This window comes from Cyprinus carpio, chromosome B17 (assembly GCF_018340385.1).
Source record: "Cyprinus carpio isolate SPL01 chromosome B17, ASM1834038v1, whole genome shotgun sequence".
NCBI lineage: Eukaryota > Metazoa > Chordata > Actinopteri > Cypriniformes > Cyprinidae > Cyprinus > Cyprinus carpio.
In genome coordinates this window covers 16,871,967-16,897,895 of record NC_056613.1, presented here as the reverse complement: position 1 = coordinate 16,897,895, position 25,929 = coordinate 16,871,967, and the positions used below count along the sequence as shown (strand labels likewise).

The following is a 25,929-nucleotide window of genomic DNA, read 5'->3' as shown; positions in this document are numbered from 1 at the left end:
TCACCTTTGTCACCATTGCTTTTTCAGGGTGATGTGTTTTGACATGGAGATGTTTGCTCATGAGAACGTTCCCATTGACCACACTGTATGGTGACCCTTCATGCAATGTCAATGTTTTTCTGTGGCATAGCATAAGCTCATTCACGTGCATGGCAAACACTAGCCAAATATTTTTTTTACACTGGGTCAAGGGGTTGCTGCTCAAAATGTTATGTAACATGGATTAGAACGTTATCTTGCTAAGATCAGAAAACTGGCCTCTATTTATATACTGTGAGCCCCTAAAAAAGAATAGGCACTGTTTAACTTTCCACTGCCGGTGGATGTTCTCCCTGTCAGTCAGAGAGATGCTCACTGAGTCAGCAGTTTGACATTTGACCCAAGTGTTTTTTCAAGTAGTCAAGTGAAGTGAAGAGTGAAAGCCAATAAATGGACAGATGTTAGTAAAGAGCTTAAACCCAAATGTGCTGTGCGTAAACATTACATTTTTTTCATTCTGCAATGTGAAACAGCAGGAAGTAGGCATAAAAATAACTGATAGACCAACAGCCCAGGCTGATCTAACAGGTTTAAATTGACATAAGGGTGAGTAAATGAATCTTCTATTTAGACACATTCTTTCATGACTGATGCTGCTGAATTCAATATAAGTACATTTAATCATTCATAGCGTATCTAAGTGGTTAAAAAGGCACGATACAAATGTAAAAATGATCGAAATGAACAATATTACAAATTAATTATATTAATTATAAAAACAAATATATATGTAAAAACAAAATATAAATAAATCAAATGTGTGTTGATTTGTTAGATTTTGCCTGAAATTTTTTATTTTGATTCCCTCTTAGACTTTCATCACTGTGCCAATAAACACAGCCACCTGGTTGTTGAATAAAATGTAGGAAATATTTTTTTGACATTGTGTCTGTTTTTGCCCAGTAACTTTCATTTGCTCCTATATTTGGGTTGTTGTAACATTCATTTCAACAGAGATATTCAACAAATAATGAAAATTCTGCAGAACAACCCAGGGTCTCTTACATGGAAACTCTCTGATGTTACTTTAAAGAAAGAAAGATAAAAAAAAGAAAGAAAGTAAAAGTTAAGTGAGAAATAGTATTACTGGAACCTCATTTGCAATGCATTAAAAGGAAGGATGTGTTATAAACAGAAAATGTGTCCCTGTGTCCCTGCACTTTCTGACCTGAAATATAGCTTAGTGGAAATGTTAAAGTTCTGGAGCAGGGCATGGTTCATTTCCATTATGTTTTATTATTAGTAGTATTATTCCTAAGAGCTATACCATAAACACAGTCCTTTTTTTCCACTTTTCAGTATCACACTCACAATCATGCTATTGTTCTAAATGTCAACAGCTGTGACCTGCCAGCCATAAATAAGATATAACTAGATAACTGAATCTAACTGTTATATAATTTCTATGAATATATTGAAAATACATAATGGTAGCAAAACATTGTGCGCTAATCGTCATTAACTGCTGTCCTGTGGCTAGCCTACAGTCTCAATACAATAACATGGGTAACATTTTTTTTCCAGTTACTGGCTATGAAAATGGATTTATGTGGATGATAATAGATCAAATTCTTGTTTAAAAAGTACCTCTAATTAGAAGCATGGTATAGTAAACACATCGCTTCTCTGCCAGACTCACAACACTTCCTTTAGTTTAATGAGAGCTTGTGTATGTGCTGCTCAATAAACTAAGCTGACAGGAGTCAAATGTCACTGTTTATACACTTCTTACACACTATTACTACATTATGGGTTCTTGAGGATGGTGACAAGCACTAGACCAAAGACTTATTGCATGAGACAGCAGATGTAAAATGCTAAATAAAATCTTTTACAATTGCCATTGTATTTGGCAAGTAGATAAATTTGAATATGTGATATGTAAAGAATAATGTACAGTCAATAATAAAATAAAATAAAAATAAAAATAAAATAAAATAAAATAAAATAAAATAAAATAAAATAAAATAAAATAAAATAAAATAAAAAAGACCACTTGGCCCAGACAGGGGGCCAACCCGTTATTGGCCTCTATGAATAATTTTACATTTTGTTCTATAACAACTAAGTTTACAAATGTTTCTATTTCCTATAATACCACATTGGCTGATGCATCATCATCCTGCACATGCTAAACTTTTATCTAAATATATTACAATTTAAAAGTAAATGCACATTGTTTTTAAGAGGTTTTAAGATCTTTCCCATTCTTTTACACTATATTAAATAAGCTACATATCTATTCAGTAATGGCCATTCTGCATGTTACCAAAATTGATCCCGTAAATGTGACGCAGCTGAGCCAGCCAGATTTATTTTGTTGGATATGAAAGATATGTTCACAGCAACGCAATTGCTTGAAATAAGATCCATGCCAATATTATGGCCTATGTTTTGTATGGTGATTCCAAAATCAAACTTGCAGAAAATAATAGTGGCACATGAAGGAAGCTTATTAACACTGTGAGCATGGAATGTGAGTGCACGTGTGCCTTTGATGCTCTTCTGTCATTGCCCAAAGGACCCATAATTTTAGCCACCTCAGTGAGAGAAAGTACGATTGCCAAGGTGAAATGACAATGGGAAAAAGGAAAGGGAAACAGAAGCTAGCGTATATGGGAAATGATGGTGACTTTTTTTCAACAAGTTTTCAACACAATTGTATATCATGTCTACAGTCTGTGCAGATAACACAAAGGCAGTAGTTATGCAAAGTTAAATAAACTCTTTAAAACTAATATATCACATGTCCATATTATATGCATGCATACTGCAAACACTCTGTATGCAGTCATTGTCATTTGGTATTGACAACCCCCTCTGTTCATGTTGAAACAGATATATTTTTCCCTTAAGCAACATTGTGCCTTTTCATTTTCATCTCAATAGGAGATGTATTAGGAATGCAGGACTTTAACACATTTACAGCTGGAACATTACACATTCCAAAGCTATTATGGAAATTTTGCTGTAGTGATGGATGGTTTGAACTAGAATGACACATAAGAAGAATATGTATTAATCAATGCAAGTTGTATAAATAGTTGAAATGCGCACAAAAGCAGCCTTGAACAGTGTTTTAGAATTTCTACTGCTTTGTAACTTGTGACAAGCTGTACTCTAAAACCAAGAGAAAATATCTCTCATATCTTAGGTTATTACATAGAATAGAGCTATTCAGTTTGTAGTCCTAAAACCCAAAAGAGAATCATGAGGTCTGTGGTTATTATTTGGAGATCTTTTCACATTTCTTTTTTTTCTACATAAATTACAAGAAAGCCCCAAGGATGAATTCTGAAGCTTGAGTGTTTTTCAAAAAGGAAAGCTACTAGAAAGATGTGAATTTATGAAAACTGTTAGTCCTTTCTGCTCGATTCATGATACACTTAGATGCCCATAACGTTTTGGACAAGACCACTTTTTTTGTTGACATATTTCTTATTGAAATGAAGATGAGACCATGTTGTGTGACTAGTGCAGTCCGATTCCCTAACAAATGACTCTTATGAGCCGGTTCTTTTTAATGAATCAAAAAATATAGCATGACCAAAGCAGTTCAATTGCAGGTCAAATGACTCTTATGTGTGCTGATTCTTTTAAATCAGAAATACAGCACGGAAACCCTAACCCTAACGGCCTAACCAGGTTTTATTTTTATTTTTTTTGGCGTATTGACTATCATTTTATAACCACAGTTTTACTGCAAATGCCATGGTTAAACTATGGTTAGTGTTCCAAAACCATGGTTAATTTGTGGTTACCATGGTTTAACTAGTAACCTCAATTTTTTGGTTATTTGTAGTAAAACCATGGTTAATTTTCATAGTGTAGTCCGATTCTCAAAACACTTTCATTCAGATCAATTTCTGAAATAGGCTAATCAGCTTAGTTTCGTCATTTCTGCCTCAAAATGAACCAAATGTTGCTGTGTCATGTTCAGGCACAGATTAACGCACAGGCTTGTCTAGGCTGCAGCCTATAGGGGCCCCATGTGTGCAGGGGCCTCAGATTGGCCGGACTATTTTTTTTTGTATTATTTTAAATTTTCTTCATCACGAACAAAAAGACCCTCACTGGCCCATAAGAAACATCAAAGGGGGATTCATTGCAGAGCGTCTGACAAAATTAATGTCTTGTACGCTCAGCACCGCTGAGAGTTCACGTGATCGTTAAATCGAAACCAAAAGTAAAATGCACACGCGCATTCAAAAGCGATTTTAATAGCCCGCGTTTTGAGAGCGACTCCCTGATGCGCGCAAATTAGCCTACATAACATATGTAGGCTGTTATTAGCATCTATGCAACCAATAAATAAATTACTAGGCTACTACTAAGGAAGAGCACATATTTCTACTTGATACTGCTCTCAAAATGCACCAGATTTATGCATTTAAATTTAAAATGAACAAAATTTTCTTATACCTGCAGAACCCCCTAGACTATAGGAACCGATGTGCACCCATCACAGTCTCACAAAATCCCGTGGGGACACTGGGAATATAGTGGAAACACTGTAGTATTGGCTGTCTCAATGTGTGTGTGTGCCAATTAACCTTACTAGTTGCGTGTGGACCGTGTATGTTACTAAATACATTTCTTCAGTAAAGCAAAATGATTAAGGGGGGCCTCACACAAAGAGCAGCCTAGGGGCCCCTGATCACCTTAATCCACCTCTGGTCATGTTAGCCAAAGAATTATTTGTAAGTGTCGACTAGTTGTTTGTTTGTTTTATCTGCTTTGTTGAGATCTGAATTTAACTTCACAACAATCTGAGGGTCTTTTTCAAACCTCCAAAGTACTGGAGTCTTTCGGAAGAATCGGAACAGGAATAGTTCATCTCCTCGCGATTCCTTATTCCCATATTTCTGTCTGACATGATATGTGACCTGCGGCAATGGAGTGACGCGCATGAAATCGTGAAACCTGCCCACAGTCCGTGAACACAACACACGGAGAGCGCGAGCGCCTGTGAGCGTGGAGACGGACAGTGAGCGCCCTCATGATGAGAACAGCCAGTCCAATTATCCGTGTGCCTCCCGTGGACACTCCCTTCTCACTTCAGTGCTTACTCAACCACGAAATCCAGCGCTGGATTCCAAGATACTGCTCGCGTGGAGATTTAAAACTGGACAGGGACATAATCGCCCAGAAGAGAAGACGGAGGGATGCGAGTGCGTTTGGTGCCATGATTAACATCCAGTTTTTGCTTGTGTGCTCCGGAGAAGAACGAAAAGAGAAGAAGTCAAGTGGTCTAGCACTCAAGACAGCTGATGAGGAGCAGCAGGAAGAAAAGATCTGACAAAGTAGTAAGTGCGCAATGTTTGTTTGCATAATTGAATTGTTTATCATGTGTTGCATAGTAAATTTGGTATGATAGGCTACTTAACCCATTCAGGCCTGAATTATGTTTGCGGGACATCAAAATATGATCGTGCTTTAATTCTGCTAGAAATGTGAACATAATTGGTAACCTATCAACAGAATTTTTTTTTTTTTAAATAGTTCTTTCTCCATATTGTTTGGCATATATTCTGAACACTAAAATCTTGATAATTATAGATATTTGTTCAAGACAAAGTTAATGCAAATTCTAAAATCAAAGTGTTTTCTAAAACAAAGTAATAAAATGATAAATATTAATAAAGTAATAGCTGGAATTCAGTATGTTTGCAAAAAGATAAAGTAAAACAGTGTTGCAATAGACTTGCTGCAATGGTGATGGCTATTAGATTGCATTCTGCAGGGTCTGAACCTGTAACCTTTCAGTGACCAGCTTAGATTATGTATCACAGCGCCACACCACTTTGACATGTCAAATCTATAAGTTTTGCAGTACATTACAGCCTCTTCTGCTTACACTGGGACCCATCAAAAATAATAAATAAAATCTTTAATGCAATATAAAGGATTGTCTTATAATTACAAATATCACCTTTCAGATTCAATGTAAAACTAATTATTATGCATATTGCTGGGCAGTTCTGTTATAAAATGGGAACAAAAATATTTAAAAACAAATACCAAAGAGAAGTGATTTGAATGGATCTGCATGGGTTAAAGTTTTTGATATCCTCTGGGAAAGAATGAAAAAGTGGACATGCTCTGCTGGAGCCCCTTGGGGCTTCAATAACTAACAGATCATTAATAAGCATTGAGGTCTGAATTATGCACAGAGGGAAAATCTGCAGCTCTAAATTAGTGCTAAAACTTGTGTTGCCTTGCATAACATACTTCCACACACTGCATTCTGGATACTAGCGAGGAGAACATTACGTCCACTATCACTGGTTTGCTAGAGAGGCTTTTCACACTTGCCTGAAACACTGCAGAAGTCAGTAGAGAAGGAAAGAAAAATTACAATTCTCACAGATGAAAGGCCAGTTTCACTTCTTATATGATGTTCTTGTATAAAATTCCAGTCTAAAGTCAAGTGTAAATGCTTGTGATAAGAAATAATCAATCGAATGTTTGAACATATGTCATAAGCACAATGTTCTCGGTGTACAAATTCAAAATACTCAATGATTCAGAATAATAACAAGCCAAATCTAATTCCATAATCTAAATCATATTCATCACTGTTTTAAAACCCTGCAGCTGTCTGTGCTTTTCATAGCTGCTATTATTTATTAATGCCTCCATGTAAAAAACATGAATGTGTTTTCGTTCATGTTCAAACACACATGGAAAAATGATATTATAAATATCTATAAACAAAGCAGAACTCTTTAAATTGAAATACAAATAGTTATAAAATTAGGAGTGATTTCTTTAAAATTACAGCTGTCTTTTAAAACCCCTCTCTCCTCTCTCTCTCTCTCTCTCTCTCTCTCTCTCTCTCTCTCTCTCTCTCTCTCTCTCTCTCTCTCTCTCTCTCTGTCTTGCCCTCTCTCTCCTTTTGTTCGCCCCAGTGGCTGCACCTGATCTTTTAGATCCTAAATCAGCCACACACAACACCAAACCACGGCTGTCGTTCTCCTCCAAGCCCATTGTATATAACTCAGGGGAGGATTGTGACACCATAACCACCGTAATGAAGTGGAAAACAGTAGTGGTGATCTTCCTGCTGGTTGTTCTGTACCTGATCATCGGAGCCACGGTGTTCAAAGCCCTGGAACAGCCCCAGGAGAGCTCGCAGAAGTACCTCATCGTGCAAGAGAAAATTAACTTCCTTTCCAGGCATACCTGTGTCAACGTCTCTGAACTGGAGGACCTGGTCAAGGTACAAACTCCAATTATTTACCTGTGTGCTTGAAATTAGAATTCAAAGTATCTGTTTGTATAGGTAAAAATAGCCTTCTGGATATTGATTCAAAGCATATAGTGGTTTTGACTGCAGGATGTTGGGTGAATAAACTAATCTTTGCCAAAATCAATAATGACAGCTCGGAAGTTGGCAGAAACGGTCTGTAATCTGATTAATTGGAGCCAGAAAACACTAATTGGACATAAATTGTTCTGTGCATGTTGTTCTGTTTCTGAAGTATGATGCAGTCTTTTTTCTTAAAAATTCTAAGATTGTTATGCCGAAATCATAAAACATTTCAGACTAATTTGATCTGTATTAATTTAATATTTATAGGCTTATAACTATATACACTTTATCTGCTCTCCAAATTGGGGTTGCTGGGAGTCGGGTCTGTTATGATTTTCTTTTAAATCAGTTTTAGTGAGTTAACTTAACACTAGTTCACCTGTGGGGAAATGAAATATGCTGTTGACATTACAACACTAATTAGCTCCGTCTTCTGAAGTCTGTGATATTTACCTTTGTGCAAGAAGTAGACTGAATATAAAGTGACATTTTATAAGTGCAGAGTTTATTGTCTGCTGCAAAATGTACTAAATTAGTCTAACAGGAATTTAAAGGTCTTGGATGATTGTGTGAGCTTGGTTTCCATCGACATGGACAAAAACACCAGAATGTGAATCAAATATCTTAAATGTGCATTAAATCATAAACTTGGAAGGAATGGAAGTGCTGCTTTATTCATAATATGTTTTTTTTTTTTGTGATGTGTACTGTAAGTAAATAATTTTAATAATAAGTGATGTTCAAATTTAATTTGCAACTTGGATGGAAACAGCTAGTTTGATGTTATATTTCTTTATACGATTTGCATACTTCTAGTGCAGTTGTAGTGTGTTGTGATCCTATCCTGTTCCTGCTGTTCTCGGACAGCCCATAATTCTACATTTTCCAACCCCTCCCACTTTCCCTTACATTAAATTACATCCCAACACACTGCATTCCCCTACTTCCCATCTCTTGATTATTGGTGTTACACACTCACGTTCACACACCTCTGAACAAATGTTCATTCCTGCCAAGTTGCTTTGCTGCCAGCAACCCAAGTCCAGTGGTGATTGTGCCGACATTTGGAAGGTGTTCACAAACAGGAAAACCTCCCCACGGAATGAATGGCCTCTCTTTGCCTCTCACTTTTGGCTGAGCTCTCGTGCAGCCAGCTGGGAGCAGATGGGATACTCTCAGGGCTCTTACAGCATATCTGCTATACAGCATGTAGGCCAGGAGAACCTGCACACTCATGTGCAGATGTTTTTCACAGTGTTTACATTTCTCATTCACTGCTTTGTGGAAGTGTGCCCAGTTTTGTATTTTATTTATTTTATTTATTTATTTTATTATTTATTTTTGGGCTACAGATTTCTAGGCTAGTGAGAATATGGCTGGAATATGGATTAGGTCAGCATGGCCATCACCTGATATACCCACTACAGAATTAAAATACACATGTTAATTTTAATTATTTAATAGCAACTTTATAACTTTATTTTTGCAGTGCAATTTGTTATTTGGATATTAATTGCAATTTTATTTGTAATGTTTGCAGTATCATTTTTGTTGTCTCGACAATATTACTGTCAGGATCATGGACTGTCTGTGTGATGTTTTGCCCCTGTTTCTGTTCCCTTATTTGGTCATGTTCCTGTCCTCGTTTTGTTAATTATTTTAATTATGTTCCATTGATGTCACCTGTGTTCCCCTGATTGCCCTGTGTTTAAAAGTACTAGTCTGTTCAGTTTGTGTTGGTCAGGTCTACTTGTTTCTACATGTGTTTGCACAGCTCCTATTGTGGATTTTCATGTGTTTTCGTCATTAAAGACTGTGGATTCTACTTCGTGTCTCCTAAGTTCCTCCCGCACGATTCTTCGCGATGCGGATTTTTAGCCCGAGCCCACCGTTAACATACAGCCATTTCCTGCCGCGATCAGCGAGGCCAGCGCAAAACCGAGCGAGGATCGCCCCGGATGTAGAGCTGAACCTGTCAGACCAGGTGCGAGAGCCGATAACAATGCCTGTCACGAGGAAGAAAGCTGCGGATGGTGTAAGCACAGAGAGAAGCTCCGCCCCCTGCACTGCCTAGAGGGGGTTCCCGATCCAGAGTTTAGCCCTGAATGCCTGGAGGCTCACAAATGTCTGCCCTCCCACCCGCTCTTTCCTCCTCCACCGCTGTCGTCTGGCAGCCCCTCTGCTCACCCTCAGCCCACCATCATTACGCTGGGAGCTCTGTGGGTCTGCCATCCTCCAGTGTTGCCATGGCTGGAGAATCCCTCACCTCCGTCTCCAGCCTCCTCGGCCCGGACTCCACCTCGGCTCCTTGCTCCCTCGCCTCCACAATCACCCGTCAGTCCGCCAGCTACACTGGGCTCCCTCGTCCCTCCGGGTCCGCCTTGGTCGGGCGTCGACCCGCCATCACCTCAGGACTCCGCTCCTATGGCTGAACCTCGTCGCTACATCCCACCGGCTCCACTGGGCTCCTTCCTCCCGCCAGCTCCACCTTGGTCCTCAGTCACTCTGGATCCGTGGTGGATCTCTGCCTCCACCTCGGTCACCAGAGCACTCGGCTCCACCCTGGCCCCCCAGATCCTCTGCATCCCCTGACTTGTTGGCTCTCCGTCTCTGCCTCGGGGTCTTCCACCACCTGCTCCGCCACTGTTGGTTGGCCCCCTGGAGTCGGCAGCCATTCCTCCTCCATGGCTCCTTCCTCTGTTGGCTCCACTGTAGGTGACATTATGGCTGTGGCCTGGATCCAGGTGGGCTCCTCCTGCTCCGGGTCCCTCCTGTCTCCTCCCTGGACTCTGTCTGGCAGGCCCCTCCTGGGTGTCCGTCCCTCTCCGACCTCCTCCCAAGTTCCCACTCGCGAAGATGCGCCGTCCGGGGCGTAATGTCATCATGGACTGTCTGTGTCATGTTTTGCCCATTTCTGTTCCCTTATTTGGTCATGTTCCCGACCCTGTTTTGTTAATTAGTTTGTTAATTAGTTCTACTTGTTTCTACGTATGTTTGCCCAGCTCCTATTTTGGATTATCCCATGCTTTCGTCATTAAAGACTGTGAATTCTACTTTGTGTTCCCGAAGTTCTTCCAGCAGCAGCATAATTTGACAATTACATTTCATAATTGAAACTTTGTTTTTCAATTTTGCAATGCAGTTTACCATTATTTTAACATCTCCTTATTACAACTTTATTTTCAATCTTTGCAGTGCATTTTTTTGTTTCGTCTTTTTAATCTGGACATTACATTTTGTAATTGCAACTTTATTTTTCAGTTTTACATTATTTGGACATTATCTCATAATTTCAGCTTTTGTTTATGCATTATCTTTGCGGTGCAGTTTTTCAATTATCTGGACATTAGGTATCATAATTGCAACTTTATTTTTTTAATTTTGCAATGTAATGTTCAAATCCTTTTCAATGTTCCATAATTTGGTTACATTCCATAACTTGGTTACATTCCATAACTGCAACTTTATTTTAAATCTTTGCAGTTTTTTTTATTGTTATTTGGACATTACATCTTATTGTTGCAAATTTAACATTGCATGTCATGCAATTTACCATTATTTGAACATTGATTTTATTGTAATTGCAACTTTATTTTTTTTAATTTTCCATTACTTCAACATACATATTGTAATTGCAACTTTTTAAAAAAATATTGCAGTATCATTTTCTGTTATTTGGACATTATCTCGTAAAAGTGAAGAGATGACTATAATTCATTCTTGCCTCAAATACATTTACTGTACAACCCCAAGTCATGTATAATAATTGAGAGAGATATGTGAGTGAGCTGTGAGTTAAGGACCATGGACAGCTCCACCTTTTGTCCTCCACTTAGTTTAGTTTCTAAAATATGCATACTTGTGAAATGAGTACAGAACAACTACAGCAAAGCTTTGATCTTCCACTTACTTTTTGAGTTTTTACCTAGTGGTAAAATTATATATATATAAAAAAACAACTCTTTAATGAGCCATGCATTCCCTAAGTTTGGAATCAATCCCAGCTACTAACTACAACTACTAAGTCACTTTAGGTCTTCAGGAAACACAATGATCAGAGAAGGAGGAATATCAATCTCAATTACACCATGATCCTTTCTTTAAAAAATAGGCACAATCTGAAACACAAGAACTACAAGAGGTATAATATTATCCCTGCTGCACAAACACAGGCGCACACATTCGATAAGGCAGCCATTTACTATAACAGATTTGACAGAGAATGAAATTATAGATCAAATTCTGTCTTAACTCCCAGCTGAGTCGGTAATGTGTGACGTAAAATCCAGAGATGCTGTGGAAGACTGATGAAGAACAGATCCGTGTCTTTGTTTGAGGCACTGAATGTAGGCAGTTGGAGCCAGTCATCCTGTTCATTCAGAGACATACAGTCTGCTGTAGATTTAAACATGTTACACACAATCACAGCTGGGCTTGTACTGGAAATAGCATTGTTGCATATGATTCAGCCTGGGTGAATGGAAAATATAGCTGTCACTTTCTAAATAAACATGAATACAAAGTCTTGTATTCATGTAATACTTTACCTGCAGAGCATTTGTCATTATTTGATCACTTTCATGTCAGTCTGACCATGCAATATTTTCTTTCTTTTGTGAAACATGATTGGAGGAGGTACGAAGCAGAATGTCTCCTTTTGTGTTACACAAAGAAAGAAAATACGGTAGTCAGTATAACAGGGTAAGGGAGTAAATTATGACTTTTTCTATTTTTTGGGTGATCTGTTGCTTAGTTCTAATTTTTGGAGATTGTTCTTTAACTGTTTTCTCATCCACAGCAAGTGGTGTTTGCTATCCGGGCTGGGGTCAATCCCTCGGGTCACCCCTCCAATGAGAGCAGCATGTGGGACCTCAGCAGCTCCTTCTTCTTTGCAGGGACTGTCATCACCACTATAGGTGAGTAACAGCTGGACTCATTATGAATTCTCTAATTGATTCTGCATAATTAAAAAATATTTTAAATTATAGTTGCCACAATAATTCATCGTGAAATGTGTAAGTTACAGCATTCCATTTAGGAATGTCAGTCAGCTTGTTTTAGAAAGAAGCCTCTTATGTTCACTAAGGCATTTATTTGGTCAAAAATACAATAAAAACAGTAATGTTGTGCAATAATCTTGAAACTGAAATTAACAGGGTTTTTCTGATGATTCTCAATGTTTCTTTAATGAATAAAAGTTCAAAACAGAATTTAATTTGAAATAGAAATCTTTTGCAATATTCTAAATGCTTTTTCTGTATTTTTTTTATTTTTTATTATTAATTTAATGCATTCTGACTGAAAAAAAAAACATTATTTCTGACCAATATGACCATTTCGTCAGCAGAACGTGAAAGAATAATAATAATTTTGGGTGAACTGCTTTAACAACTAAAATGGGTTGTTTACATTTTAATATAAATTCTATCAATTGTAATAATTGCAGTTAAAATATCAAGGGTAATAATCAACAGGGAAATAATGTTTGCCATAATAGTGTAGCTCTGACTTATTTATGGTCATGTAGGGTTATTTATCTACACACGCAACATATTATAGATTAATTTCTCAGTAAATAATCAGCAGCAGCATTTTTCATTTTGACTTCATCGCTAAGGATGTGTAGGAAATTGTGTTAACATTATTTAATAAGCTTGATTAATGAACCTTGACTAATCCACTGGACATCTTTGACCGTTCTTGAATACGACGTGTATGACACCTTTGAAACCTGCTGGAACAGAGCCAAGTAGTGGATTAAAGAGCAAGCCCCCCTTCATCAATCCCCTCAGTGTCCTTCTTAGGTTGTGAAGTATGACGGGCAATTAATGAACAGAGTGGGTCTGATAGCTTGACCTTTTCTTGATCAACCTAAGGTTTTTTTGTTTAAAGAAATTAATACTTTTATTCAACAAGGATGTAATTAATTGATCACAAGTGACAGTAAACACTCACACAACCACACACACTTTGGAGTGTCCTTATGCGGTCATCTGTTGGTGACGGCATCGCATTCAGTAATACTCAGGGCATCAGCACATGAGTGCCAAGCGTTTGCCAGTGTCGCAGCCCTCACAAGACACACTTATGTTCTCATTAAGCTCATTCAGACACTGTTGTTACATCAGGTTTGCGTCAGTCATCCACTAAGTAGTGCTGCTTCACTAATGAGGGTGGCATGACAATTTTTGCTCCTTGTGTCAAACTGACTTGTTTTGTGCTCAAAGTCAGCACTTGATGTTCATTTCTCACCAAATTAGACTTAGATATCTGGCAGTTTATTGCTGAGGGCAGATATTATCCTTCTTTTTAAACTCATAATTTCAGTCATTTAGGTGTTATGATTCGTGAATGTGCTCATGGTGTTTTTTATATTGGAGTTGCTGCTTGGTTTAGGTTAGGAGTACTTTACTTTTTGAGAACTTTATTTTTGTACCTTAATGTATATTTTATTTGTTATTATTATTATTATTATTATTATTCAAAAAAGGCTGAAATTATTAAAGTAGTAAGAGACAGTCAAGTAAAAAAAAATATGGTCCATACATTCCTTCAAGAGGACTGGCTGGAGAACAAATATGACTTCACACCCTCAGTTAACAAATATATTTTTGATAACTATTATCATTATTAAGTTTTTAAGTGTTTGCCCTTTATTTTTAAAGGCAATTGTTTACAAATTTGGGTAACCGAGGAATAACTGGAGGTTCATAGTAAAAATCTACTTTATATCTGTCCTTAAGCATAAAAAAACATTTATTGAAAAGGAGAAAATATATTTTTATCTGTAGTCCTACTATTCCTTTAAGGGCTTAACAAAGGCTTTTTTTTTCTTCAGGGTTTTTTTCTTCAGTAGTTCAGATTTGTACATGATTTTCCATCTCTTTCTCTTTTTTACCAATAATTTTCACATTTCCAAAAGAAGCAAAAAATCATGTTAGGTTCAATAAATTATATTATAAGTATATTTGAGTTTGCAAGACATAAAACACACATACACTACTATTCAGAAATGTGATTGGCAAAACAAAACAAAACAAATTACAAAATTACATTAGAATATTACAGATGAGTTTTATTTTAAAAAAACACTGTTATTCTGAACTTTCTAAAGAATCTTGAAAAAGAAACACTTCCACTCTTTTCACATTTCAGTATATAGCACATTTTTAATTAACATGAAGATGTTAACAAAATGTTTCTTGAGCACTTTTAAACAGTCTGTATGTGATAAACAAATGTAGGACTTAGTGACATCAGACCAACTGGTGTGTATTCAGCATAAACTTGAGTCGAGGACTGAGGATGCTGACTCATGGTATGCTGAACCACACATAGTCACACTGTTTGCTTGTATGCAACTTCAGTGTTTAGCTTTTACAAGCACAACAGATTTAATAAATGAAACACATCAGTTTTAGCAGCGAGATTAAAAGCATTAAAAGCATTTTTCTTTGAAGGTTGGGTTTTAATCATCAATTTCTCTTACTGTGTAAGACACATCGGCATAAAAATATTAGATATGACACAATCACTGCTGGTTTATTTTTGGAAAACTTTAATCAGGCAGAGCAGCTATTTCATTTAAATCAATTGGAGTGATGCAAAAAATGATTTGCAGGCCAGATTTGTCCCACTGACCGCCACTTTGGGTTCTTATCTAGGGTCTCTGACGTATTATCAATTATTACATGTTGTTTGTTTCTATTTAAGGTCAGGAAATTAGATTTAATCTAAATAATAATGAGGTTGCTCACAGCATTGTTTGTATCAGGAAAAAAAAGAAATACTGAAGACATTAACACATGCTATAAATTTTTACTGTTGAGAAACTAACATCCTTACAGTTAATCTGCCGGAACAAGTATGATATTTTTATCCAGCCATGAACATGTGGATCATTTATCCGTAAGACTATGTGTAAAGATATTACAGTCATTCGTCTCCATTGTGCCATGTGCAATTAAGGTTGTCTCACAGAGAGCCAATTTTTATGGCTCTTTCAAGGTTTTTTGATTTAATTAGATTTCAAAGAGGACAGATTGCATGAGGAGTGATTGAGCCCAGTTAATGAGCTTCAAGGAAAAAGGAGACATAATTGGATGGAGGCTCTTGCGGAAATGCATCCCACTGCTCGCCTTCACTCAGGGTGGTTCTGTCCAGTGGCTTAGCCTTTTGCTCTTGTAATTGCTTAAATTCCTGCTGTGGTACAAGCACAACCACTGGTATCCTCACTGTCTCTGTATCTCCCATTGTAAAACTTTCTTGCAAAACCATCATGTCACCTTTATTTCTATAGCGCTTTATACAAGCGTTATGGAAACTCAACTATGGAGACAGACCAGAAAAACTGCTGTAAAAGACAATGGGGTCATTATTTTTTTCAAGTCAGTTCAGTTTTGGTTCAGTTTAGATCAATAACAGTGTGAAGTTCATCAAAGTTTAATTCAGCTATAAGTATTTCTAAAGAGTCCCAATCATAGTTTCAGCACCAGCAGCTTTTATTCTCACAGTTTTAAAGGAATATTTTAGTACAAATTAATCTAAATCCACAGAAGCTGTGGAACCTTGTTGATTAAGACAACAAATCATTTTGATTCTCTCTCTCTCATTTTCATTTAAAGAAGCAAAAATCAAGGTTCCAGTGAGGCAGTTACAATGGAAGTAAATGGAGGCAATTCTTGAGGGATTTAGAAGTATAAATGTGAATGTTATAATAATAATAAAAAAAACACTCTTGAATTAAATCTTCAACTAAAACTTGTGCATTTTTAGAGTTGTAGTGTAAATATGTTCTGATATTTTTCATTGTGTTAGCATTAGGTTTCATGTCAACAAATTTGTAAAAGTGCTGTTGTTTGAGCTTAACTTGTACTGATCCCAAATATTGAAACTTTGCCATTGAACTGATTAATATAAAACTTCTTACAATTTTTTGTTGAGTTTAGATCAAGAAAAAAAAGCCAATTTCAAGGGGGAAACCTGAATGCAGGTATAATTTACTTCACCTTACTGTTACCCAGTCTGTATAATGAACTTATTCCTCCTGGTTTCATGAGGCCTGAATAGATTTTAAAATGAGTGCATTTGATCTGAAATTCATCCCAATTACATTCCATTCATCATTTACTTTCCTATAATAATTTTATCTGCTTTGCTCTTGTCCTATAGCTAAATTTAGGTGTTGAATAGTCTTCAGTGGAGATTCTCCACGTGGGCAGGATAATACAACCCTAATGCATGCTAAAATAAAGAAAGATTTTTTTAATGCACTAGGGGAGTATGATTTAAACATTTTTTTGCTATTTGGGATAAAATGTGCTGAATTATCTGTTTGACTCAAGAAAATATCTTACAAGCTTTTGAAGCAATGAAATAATGTTTCAGAAAGCACAGCACCAATTAGTTTTGGCAGATTATACCCACACATTATGCCTGGAATCATTAGAGTCTTCCTGACAGAATGACTTCTGTTTCTGTTTCAGGCTTCGGAAACGTCTCTCCACACACAGAAGGAGGCAGGATCTTTTGCATTATCTATGCCCTGCTTGGGATCCCACTCTTTGGGTTCCTGTTGGCTGGAGTGGGCGATCAGCTGGGAACCATATTTGGTAAAGGAATTGCCAAAGTGGAAAAGATGTTTGTGGTGAGTGTTTCATTCAATTTAGCTAAAATCATTTAGAAAAACTAGCTAAATTAGGGTTTTTTCATTAATGCATTTTGTAATCTACAATTATAATCCTTGTTCAGCATTTCCATGCGTTTAAATAAAATATCAGAATTTTTGGAATGAATGAAAAACATTTTCAGTTATTTTTAACATGTTGACCTGCACAGTGTAAATAGCTATTTGAGTAAAAAAATAAAAATAAATGTTGTCCAGTTCAAATCTATTCTAAAAACAATATTAATGTTTTATTAATTTAGAAAACAGTCTGTGCACCCCAAATCCCTTTAATCAGTAATATACTATATTGTCTTCACTCAATAAGTCTCATGCTGCTCTAAAATAATGATTGTTTTGTGAAAGCGCTTGCTGACTACTGTTAACCTTGTTCTGTGGTGCTGTCAAATTTGATGATTCAGTGTAATCACTTAACTGCCTCTGCCGACCATCTTGTATACACTCGTTGCACATACACACTTTTATTCTCTGCTGAGCTGTTGTGTTTTTTGTGCAGGAACAATTTGGAATGTTGACGTGTGCAAATGAAGAGCGCAATACAGTATTTGTCAATGCAGCATAGTGAATTATTTATTGCTAATGCACTCATTCTTTTGTATAACACATAGTAAACAATTTCTTGAAGGCTGAAAGGAAAAATCCATCTTTTTTCAGTGCAAGTCTTTATTTCTTAAACTCTACTAAACCGAGTGCAGCTTTCTGTCCTGTGTTGACACATTTCCACATTATAAGTGATCGTTTATGCTAATAGTTGGTTGCAGCATTTGATTGGAAAAACTAAGTAGTGCAGCATGAGTTATCAGTTTTCTTTGTCCATTTTTATGATCCGCATTTTGGTCCTGTTCCTATTTTTGCACATTTTAAATGTTTAAATCTGCTAAAAATATTTTGGAGTACGCTGCTATATAAGGTTTCTCAAAGCTGACACACAATGACTAAAGCCCATAAAACTTTCACTTTGATTTCATATGGTTTTTAAACTTTATTATTATAGGGTAATACTTAAACCATGCAGATTATTCATCCTCCAGCATATTTGGCAATTTTCAAGCAATTGGGCAATAACTGTGACTGCTTGACTGATTAATATTAGTGTGAACATTTTTTTTTTGTTGTTGTTAATTTATTTTGATTAACAGTCCATTAACTTTGTTGTTTGTCTCAATAAACTTCTAACTTGCTACTTATTAATAGTTAGTAAGATAGTTGTTAAGTTTAAGTAATGGGTAGGATTAAGGATGTAGAATATGGTCATGCAGAATATGTGCTATATAAACACTAATAAACAGCCAATATGTTAATAATAGGCATGCTAATAGGCAACTAGTTAATAGTCAGAATTTATCCCTATACTAAAGTGTTAACAATAAAATCTTACCAGCCCCATACTCTTGAACAGTAATGTCCTTCTATTTTCTCTATTTCTCATGTGTGACAATGTAAACTAGATGTCAGACATCGCATAAGAGTGAATGTTTTCAAACAGTGTCTGGTCGAGTATTGTGAACGTCTGTCAACCGTGACTATAATGAGCTTAATTGTATTTGCACCCAGCATTCTCACCTGCCTTCGCCTCTGTTTTTCCTCAGAAATGGAACGTGAGCCAAACTAAAATCCGTGTGACATCCACGGTCCTGTTCATCCTGTTTGGGTGTCTGCTGTTTGTGGCACTCCCAGCCCTCATCTTCCAACACATTGAAGGCTGGAGCACTCTGGAGTCCATCTACTTTGTTGTCATCACTTTAACCACTATTGGATTTGGAGACTTTGTGGCAGGTGAATGAAGTCACTACTTTGCTCTTTCAGTCTCCATTTCAAGGTCTTGTGTTTGTTTTTGAAAGCAAATAAATGCCTAGAAAAACCACTCAAACTGAAGTAGTCATATTTAGTCATGAAAAGTTCAGTGGGTTGATGTGGGTTCATTTATCTCATTCAGGAGGCTCTGAGATTGAGTATCTGGACTATTACAAGCCCATCGTGTGGTTCTGGATCCTGGTGGGTCTTGCCTACTTCGCTGCAGTTCTCAGTATGATTGGAGACTGGCTTCGAGTCATCTCCAAGAAGACCAAAGAGGAGGTATGTGCTTGCTGATATGCTTTAAGCCAGCAATGCCAGGTCGAGAATTGCACTTCTCTTCCATGGATGAGCAAAAATCAGAATTGGCTCCCTCTCAATTCATGAGTGTGAATTGAATGGGCCATGAGCCACAGGATATTGAATTACAATCTAAATTGGAAAAGGAAATTTACTGGATTGTACTTTAAAGCTATTCAACACTATCACACAACAGGGGAGTTTTATTTGATCGGTATAACCAAAAGGTTGTGTTAGGAACAACAACAACAACACAAATCTGATCATTTGACACATAGGACTATTAAATGTTAAAACTGATGATATATTTACCCATTTTATCTTAAGAAATCACCCAACAAAAAATCCATTTATTTCAGGTATGGTATCAATTTCAGCAATATAGACAGCACTTGGTTATAAAAGAAATTAAGTGGTTTTTGAATATAATCGAATATTTAAAAACAGTGATTAATATAATTGATACAATATATTTTTATACTTTTATAAATACTTTAGAGATAATGTACTAACCTAATAGTTTATATATGTCAAGGATGCATTAAAAATCAATCAAAAGTGACAGTATAATGTTATAAAAGATTTTATAAAAGAAATAAAAACTGTACTTTTGAAAGTTCTAATCAAAGAATCCTGATAAAAAAAAAGGTATCAGTTTCCACAAAAATATTAAACAGCACAACTGTTTTCAACAATAATATCTAATAAATGCAGTCTTGGTGACCATAAGAGACAATCAATAATTTGATCAACCAATCAGTCAATCAATAAATTCAAATAAATTCTTACTAACGCCAAAATGTTGGAAGTGTCATTTATTGTCATTTATTATGTAATTTTGAAACTACACTTACAGCAGTTATTCTATTAATTTCTTTAATTTCATTTCCATTTTAATCTCTGATTTGAATTACAATTTAGCATTTTGTCTGCAACCTAAATTCAAATTCAGGAATTAAATGTGTAGATTTAGGGCATTCTCATATCAAGCATAAATACTGATGCACAAACTTTTTTTCTGTACATATGAATGTTTGCCAAGAAGTTACCCCAATAAAATACTGTACTATTAATTTAATATGTATTGAGCTTTATTTCTAAACAATATAAAAGCATTTGACTTTTATTGGTTATTTTGGATTTCTGTCAAATTGATGTGCAAACACCGTTGTATATGATTTGTGAGCCCTGTATAAAGTGTTCCAGGTCATGTCAGAGAGTTCATTATGTGTTATTGTGGCTTTGTTTGCTATGTAGTCCACAGTGTAAAGTTCCAGGGTGCCAGGAGCCAATCACTGCTCAGCGCTGTGTTTAGCTTTCATTTACTCCAGTGTATGAAGTGAATGGGCTTCGGCCTGGAGAATTATGTGCTTGGATTAGCTGGAACAGAGCTTTGCCCTGTCTGAAACACATAATGAGACATCTTCTCCGGACCTTTTGTGCTTTTCTGATGAAATCATAAAAGTGCAATTTTCTGACATTCTATTCCAGTATCACAAAAGACATAATTAGCATTATGTTTAGGAGTTGTGATTTGTCCCTTACAAGAACATGCAAGGAGAGTCTTTCACAAAAAGGAGATTGTAGGCCTCAGTATTATGCAGCAGAATACTGTAAATCTGAACCTGAAAATGTCTCACACCGAAGTCCATTATCACATCTCACCAGAAATAGAGGAGAAGGAAGTGGAGTGCAGGATTCATGTGAATGAAAGGTCTGAATGACCCAGCTCTGATCCATAATACATCACCTTTAAGGGTCTCTTAAATGCTGTAAAGGTGCTGTGTAGTACATACTCATATTTTCTCCTACATCAGGAAATAAACTTCTCAAATTAGAACTTTTCAAGAGTCCTGTAGGGAGCCAACTTACCATCTAATAATCTCATTAGAGAGGCAACCAAAGGAGATTTTCTCATTAGTTTTACTTGTTTATTATTTGTTTTTTTTCCCTATTACAACTACTGTTTTGAGAGTCATTGTTTCATAGTCCATCCATGCAAGTCGTCTTGCTATTATCATGGCTCATTGTGAACTTATTTCTTCCCGAGTAAATTATAGTGGTAGTTATAATATATTTTAAGAGGCTTCCTGGTAGTAGTGCAGCTGAGAACATTAAAGAGATCATTTCTGTATATTTTAGAGGTTTGGTATGTAGGCATGAACTTTACCGGTCCTTAAAAAATTGGGGTGCATTTGCAGATAGACGATTACAGTGCACTGTACAAAGACTGTATAACATATATTAACTACTAAACACATATTTTTGAAACAAATTACTTTTATTCATCTAGGATGGTTTATATTGATCGAAAATACTGTAAAGGACATATATAATGTTACAAATGGCTATTTTAAAACAACTATATAAACAGTATACTATACATTACAACTGATACAAAATTTGGAAAGAATAAGCAAATAGTATGACAGTTATGCCAAACTATTGAATAGCTGTGCATTTTGTGAACATTAGTAAAAGCCAGAGATGGTTAAAAAGGAACTGACACACTTAAGTTGCACATGATAAGTCCATTAATAGCTGTGTATTGGGATGAGGGAGTCCTAAAAATCCATAGCATGTCTGCAAATGATGGATGAACTGTACAGTCTCACAGCAGTAGCCCTGAAATTCTTTCTGAAATACTCCCAGTAGCATCAAGGCAGAATCAGCCCACATGCTTCTCATTCCCTCGAGCTGAAACATTTTCACAGAAAACAGGTTTTTGAAGTTCTGATTTGCACCTCTTAAATGCTTCTAAACACTTGACTGTGTTTGGTCCCACTGAACATTCCTTCTGTTCCAGGTGGGAGAGTTCCGCGCTCACGCCGCAGAATGGACGGCTAACGTGTCAGCGGAGTTCAAAGAGACGCGCCGCCGCCTGAGCGTGGAAATTTACGACAAGTTTCAGCGGGCAGCGTACATCAAGCGCAAGCTGTCATCAGAGCTAGGCCAAAATCCAGGTCAGGACATGATGCCCTGCAAGAGGACCCTGTCTGTAAACTTCACGGATGAACTTGAGAAAGAAGATCTCCCTACATTAACAAAAAATGGTAGCCTGTACCTAAACGGTCTAACTCCGGACTGCCCAGATCATGGTGAGATCTTCATCATTGAACATCTCAAATAAAGCTCAAGTTTCTTCTGCACATGTGAAAACAGGAAGATACATTTGTGTCTACAACTATGTTTGTTCACAAAGCTCTATCAGAAGCATTCATATCTTTCCTGGATGTGTGCTGGAATCAGTGAGCGGGTGCATTTATGCCTTGTGCCAGTCAAATGAATCTGTCTATACATTTTGTAGTCGAAAAAAACACGACAGCAACTTTTATTATCCAGTGAATCATACTTGTGCCTTAAAATCACCAGGAATAGACTTCCCAGAAGCTGCTACACTGAATGATACTGAGAAATGTATTGTTTTTTTAGAGCATGAACCACCAATCTTGTCCAAACACTGACAAACTTAATTGGTTTTTGGATGCGTATCCCAAACCCAGCATGTGTGAGCATCTGTTCAAAAACCATTATAGGGTATCAGGCAAGAATAGCTGAGCATTTATGATATTGACACAGCTGTGATTGGTGGTTCAGCAAGTTTATATCTTGCATTAGCACATGATATATTGTTTTTAAATCCACATACACATTCTGTTTAAAAGCAGTTGTGACCGAAAAGATATGAAAAAGTGTTGGAGTCGAAGCATCTCAGCTCGTTTCATTGCATAATTTTAGATGTGTTGTGCACTGATAGCATGATTTTTCTGATAGAATTGGTCGTAATTGGATATTTGACCAATACACAATCATTAATCTTTCATTGCCTGCTGAATAAAGAAGGTTGTGTGTTAATGCAATGTATAAATATATTTTTTAGCATAAATCTTGTAACATTTTATGGCAGTTATATTTGCCTTAAAGTGATAGCGCAACCAAAAATGACTTTCTGGCATCATTAACTCACCATTATGTTGTTCCAAACCAGGGTTATTATAGTTAACTAAAACTGAAACTAAAAATAAAACCATAAAAAACACTGATAAAATAAATAAAAATAATAATAATGTTAACTGAAATAAAATAAAATATACTTTTAAAAAATATATATTTTAACTATTTGACAAGGCAGCATGTCACTTTAATTTAGTTTAATTGCATTTACTAAAATAATTAAAACTGAAATAAAATGAATTTTAAAAATATGATTAGAGAACACATTCACTATTAACTAAGAGTGATCCCTCAATAAACTCCTAATTTGCTGCTTATTGATAGTAAGGTAGTTGTTTGTAGCGGTTATTCTTAGGTATTGGTTAAGGGACCTAGAATATGGTCGTGTAGAATAAGGCTTTAATATGTGCTTTATAAGTACTAATAAACAGATAATATGTTAGTAATATGCATGCTAATAAGCAACTAGTTAATAGTGAATAGTGTTCCTTAATCTAAAATGTTACCATAAAATTACATAAAAAACAATAAAATTGCTAAAACATTCAAATTAAAATGAAAAATATAAAAATACAAATATTTTTATAAAATTATAATAGTATATGATTCTAATGTGACTACCGTAACATTACTTTTTTCATAAAACGCACAAAATCATTCTTCTGATCTGTTTTTTTCTCGGTGTATGATTCGGTCACAAAAGTCTTATGGTGAATAAATGATGACAGAATTTGACTTTTAGGTGAACTTTTCCTTTAAATTTACATACTTTAAAGCCAAATAAAATGTCACTTGATGAATGTGGAAGCTGGTGAACAGAGGAATGGCCAAAGATGAGAAAAAGCTATGACTTTGCAGACTGTTCAGTTACAATTTGTTTTGTCACAAGCAATTTTTTTGTCATATGTTTTTAATAATAGCAAACATTTGCCATTAAGTGATGCTTTGAGGACTAAAGGAGGAATGACCATGAATGTTCTCTCAAATGCATGTACATGTAGGCTTTGTGTCAATACTAAGTGGATAATATACCATAATAATCGAGCCCAGACAAATAGTCTGCATATGACAACCCACAGTAGACGACGGAGAGGGAAAAATCATCAGGTGTATAAAACCTGTAAAAAAAATTTTTTATTGCAAAAGCTTTATTTTTGACACTGGCATGAACCGAAATGTTGCCTGTAGCATCTCCTTGTAGTGTATTATTAGTTTAGTAATGGTATGGTATGATTGGAAATATTTTCAACACTAGCTAAACATCCGATTCATTACACTTTTTCAATGTAGAAATGTGGTTTATTTAAACAAGATATATGCATTTCATTGTGATGATATTTTCTGGTTTAAGAACACTGAGAAACTGGATAAGCAATTTTCTAGATTTTACCACATTTGATTTGTCAGAGGAGCAGTGCCAGACTAACTGTAATAAAAGTATGTTCATCTTGCCTTTGCTCTGTCTTCACCACTTCGGCTAACATTTCTTGAAAACTGCTAGAAGTCTTGCTTGTTAAGCTTGGATTGTTCTTGTTATGCTATTACCGTTGTAATTTTTTTTCAGCATTTTTATGAGAATTCCCTGAGCATTGTTTGTGATGTTTCTACACAGTTTCACATCTCGGTGCTTTGCCTTTAAATAAGCAGAATAAACCAACAATATTCTTATTCTTCAGAAGATTGAGGGTATTTTTCCTAATCAGTGACTAGTAAAACGGGCACTTTTAGAAAATTATTTTGTTTCTGAATTGAAGACCTTTAGATCAGGCCTTTGTGGGAAACTGCTGGATCGGGTCCTTGTGGGAAAGAGCGATGCTACCGTAAACAAGTGCAACACACTCACAGATCCGGCTCTCGGTCGCTGATACAGTCGGAAGCTGACGGCAAATCTTTCCGTCATCGAGAGCCAATCAGGACTCTGCACTTCAAGCATGAGCAGATGTTATGTAAGCATGTCTGAGCGTCCAAAGAAAACAAGAGCCACAGTGTGAAAGAACATTTCCACTCATTAAATCCTGCTGCTCTGCCACTAGTTTGATCAGAGGACATCCTGAACAAAAACAACAGCAGACTTTAAATCTGTAAACACAACCTGTGTGAACTTCAACAAGTCCACTGACTTAGATCATAGGGGCATCAGATCTATCTATCTATCTATCTATCTATCTATCTATCTGTCTGTCTGTCTGTCCATCTATTCATCTAGAAAACAATTGGATTTTTAGGCTTATTCAAACACTTTCATATCTGTTGTCTAACAGGCAGGAATATTTTAAGGTGAAGATGGAATGTAGAGAGATATTTGGTGGCAAATATCAAGCTGAACTTGTGTTTGTTCTCATTTATAATTTAGATGTGTGCGAAGAACTAAATGTCATAATATATTATTTAATAAACACTGACTGTTCCCATAAAGGATTGTATTTTAACATGCACACTTACAAAAAGCTAGTCAAATTAGAACGGTCTTAAAAGGTGATTCGCTTCCAATATAAGATTTTAAAACATGTCAAATAATCTTATATTTCAAGTAAATACAGAAATGGATGCATGTTTTAACAAAACAAACAATCTGTTGAGTCAGTGTGATTTACATTCCTGTTTGGCACTGGAAGGAAAGGGCTGCACAGTGCAGATGAATTGCTGGCTTTCTACGCATTGTTGTTCTCTCTACCTTCTACCTTTTGTTAAGGGGTCTGTTCTGCTTCTATTGTACTATTCTATTTTTAACTGTTACCATGGTGCATTTGCTGAAAAAAAAGAAAGAAAAAAAGTAGCAGTCTTGGGTCATGAGGGTGGAAAGAACTTTTATTTGTATTAACAAGACTTGATTAAACTGTAG

At 36.1% G+C, this 25,929-nt stretch overlaps 1 protein-coding gene across 1 annotated transcript; it reads left to right on the top strand.

Moving 5' to 3' along the window:
• Positions 1-4,671: 4,671 nt before the first annotated feature.
• Positions 4,672-23,189, top strand: kcnk2a (potassium channel, subfamily K, member 2a). The gene is made up of 7 exons (XM_019089520.2): positions 4,672-5,345; positions 6,951-7,261; positions 12,153-12,270; positions 16,840-17,000; positions 18,629-18,815; positions 18,976-19,115; positions 21,940-23,189. Coding segments are annotated over exons 1-7 (1,242 nt in total). The 5' UTR covers positions 4,672-5,344; the 3' UTR covers positions 22,264-23,189.
• The last annotated feature ends 2,740 nt before the right edge of the window (positions 23,190-25,929 follow it).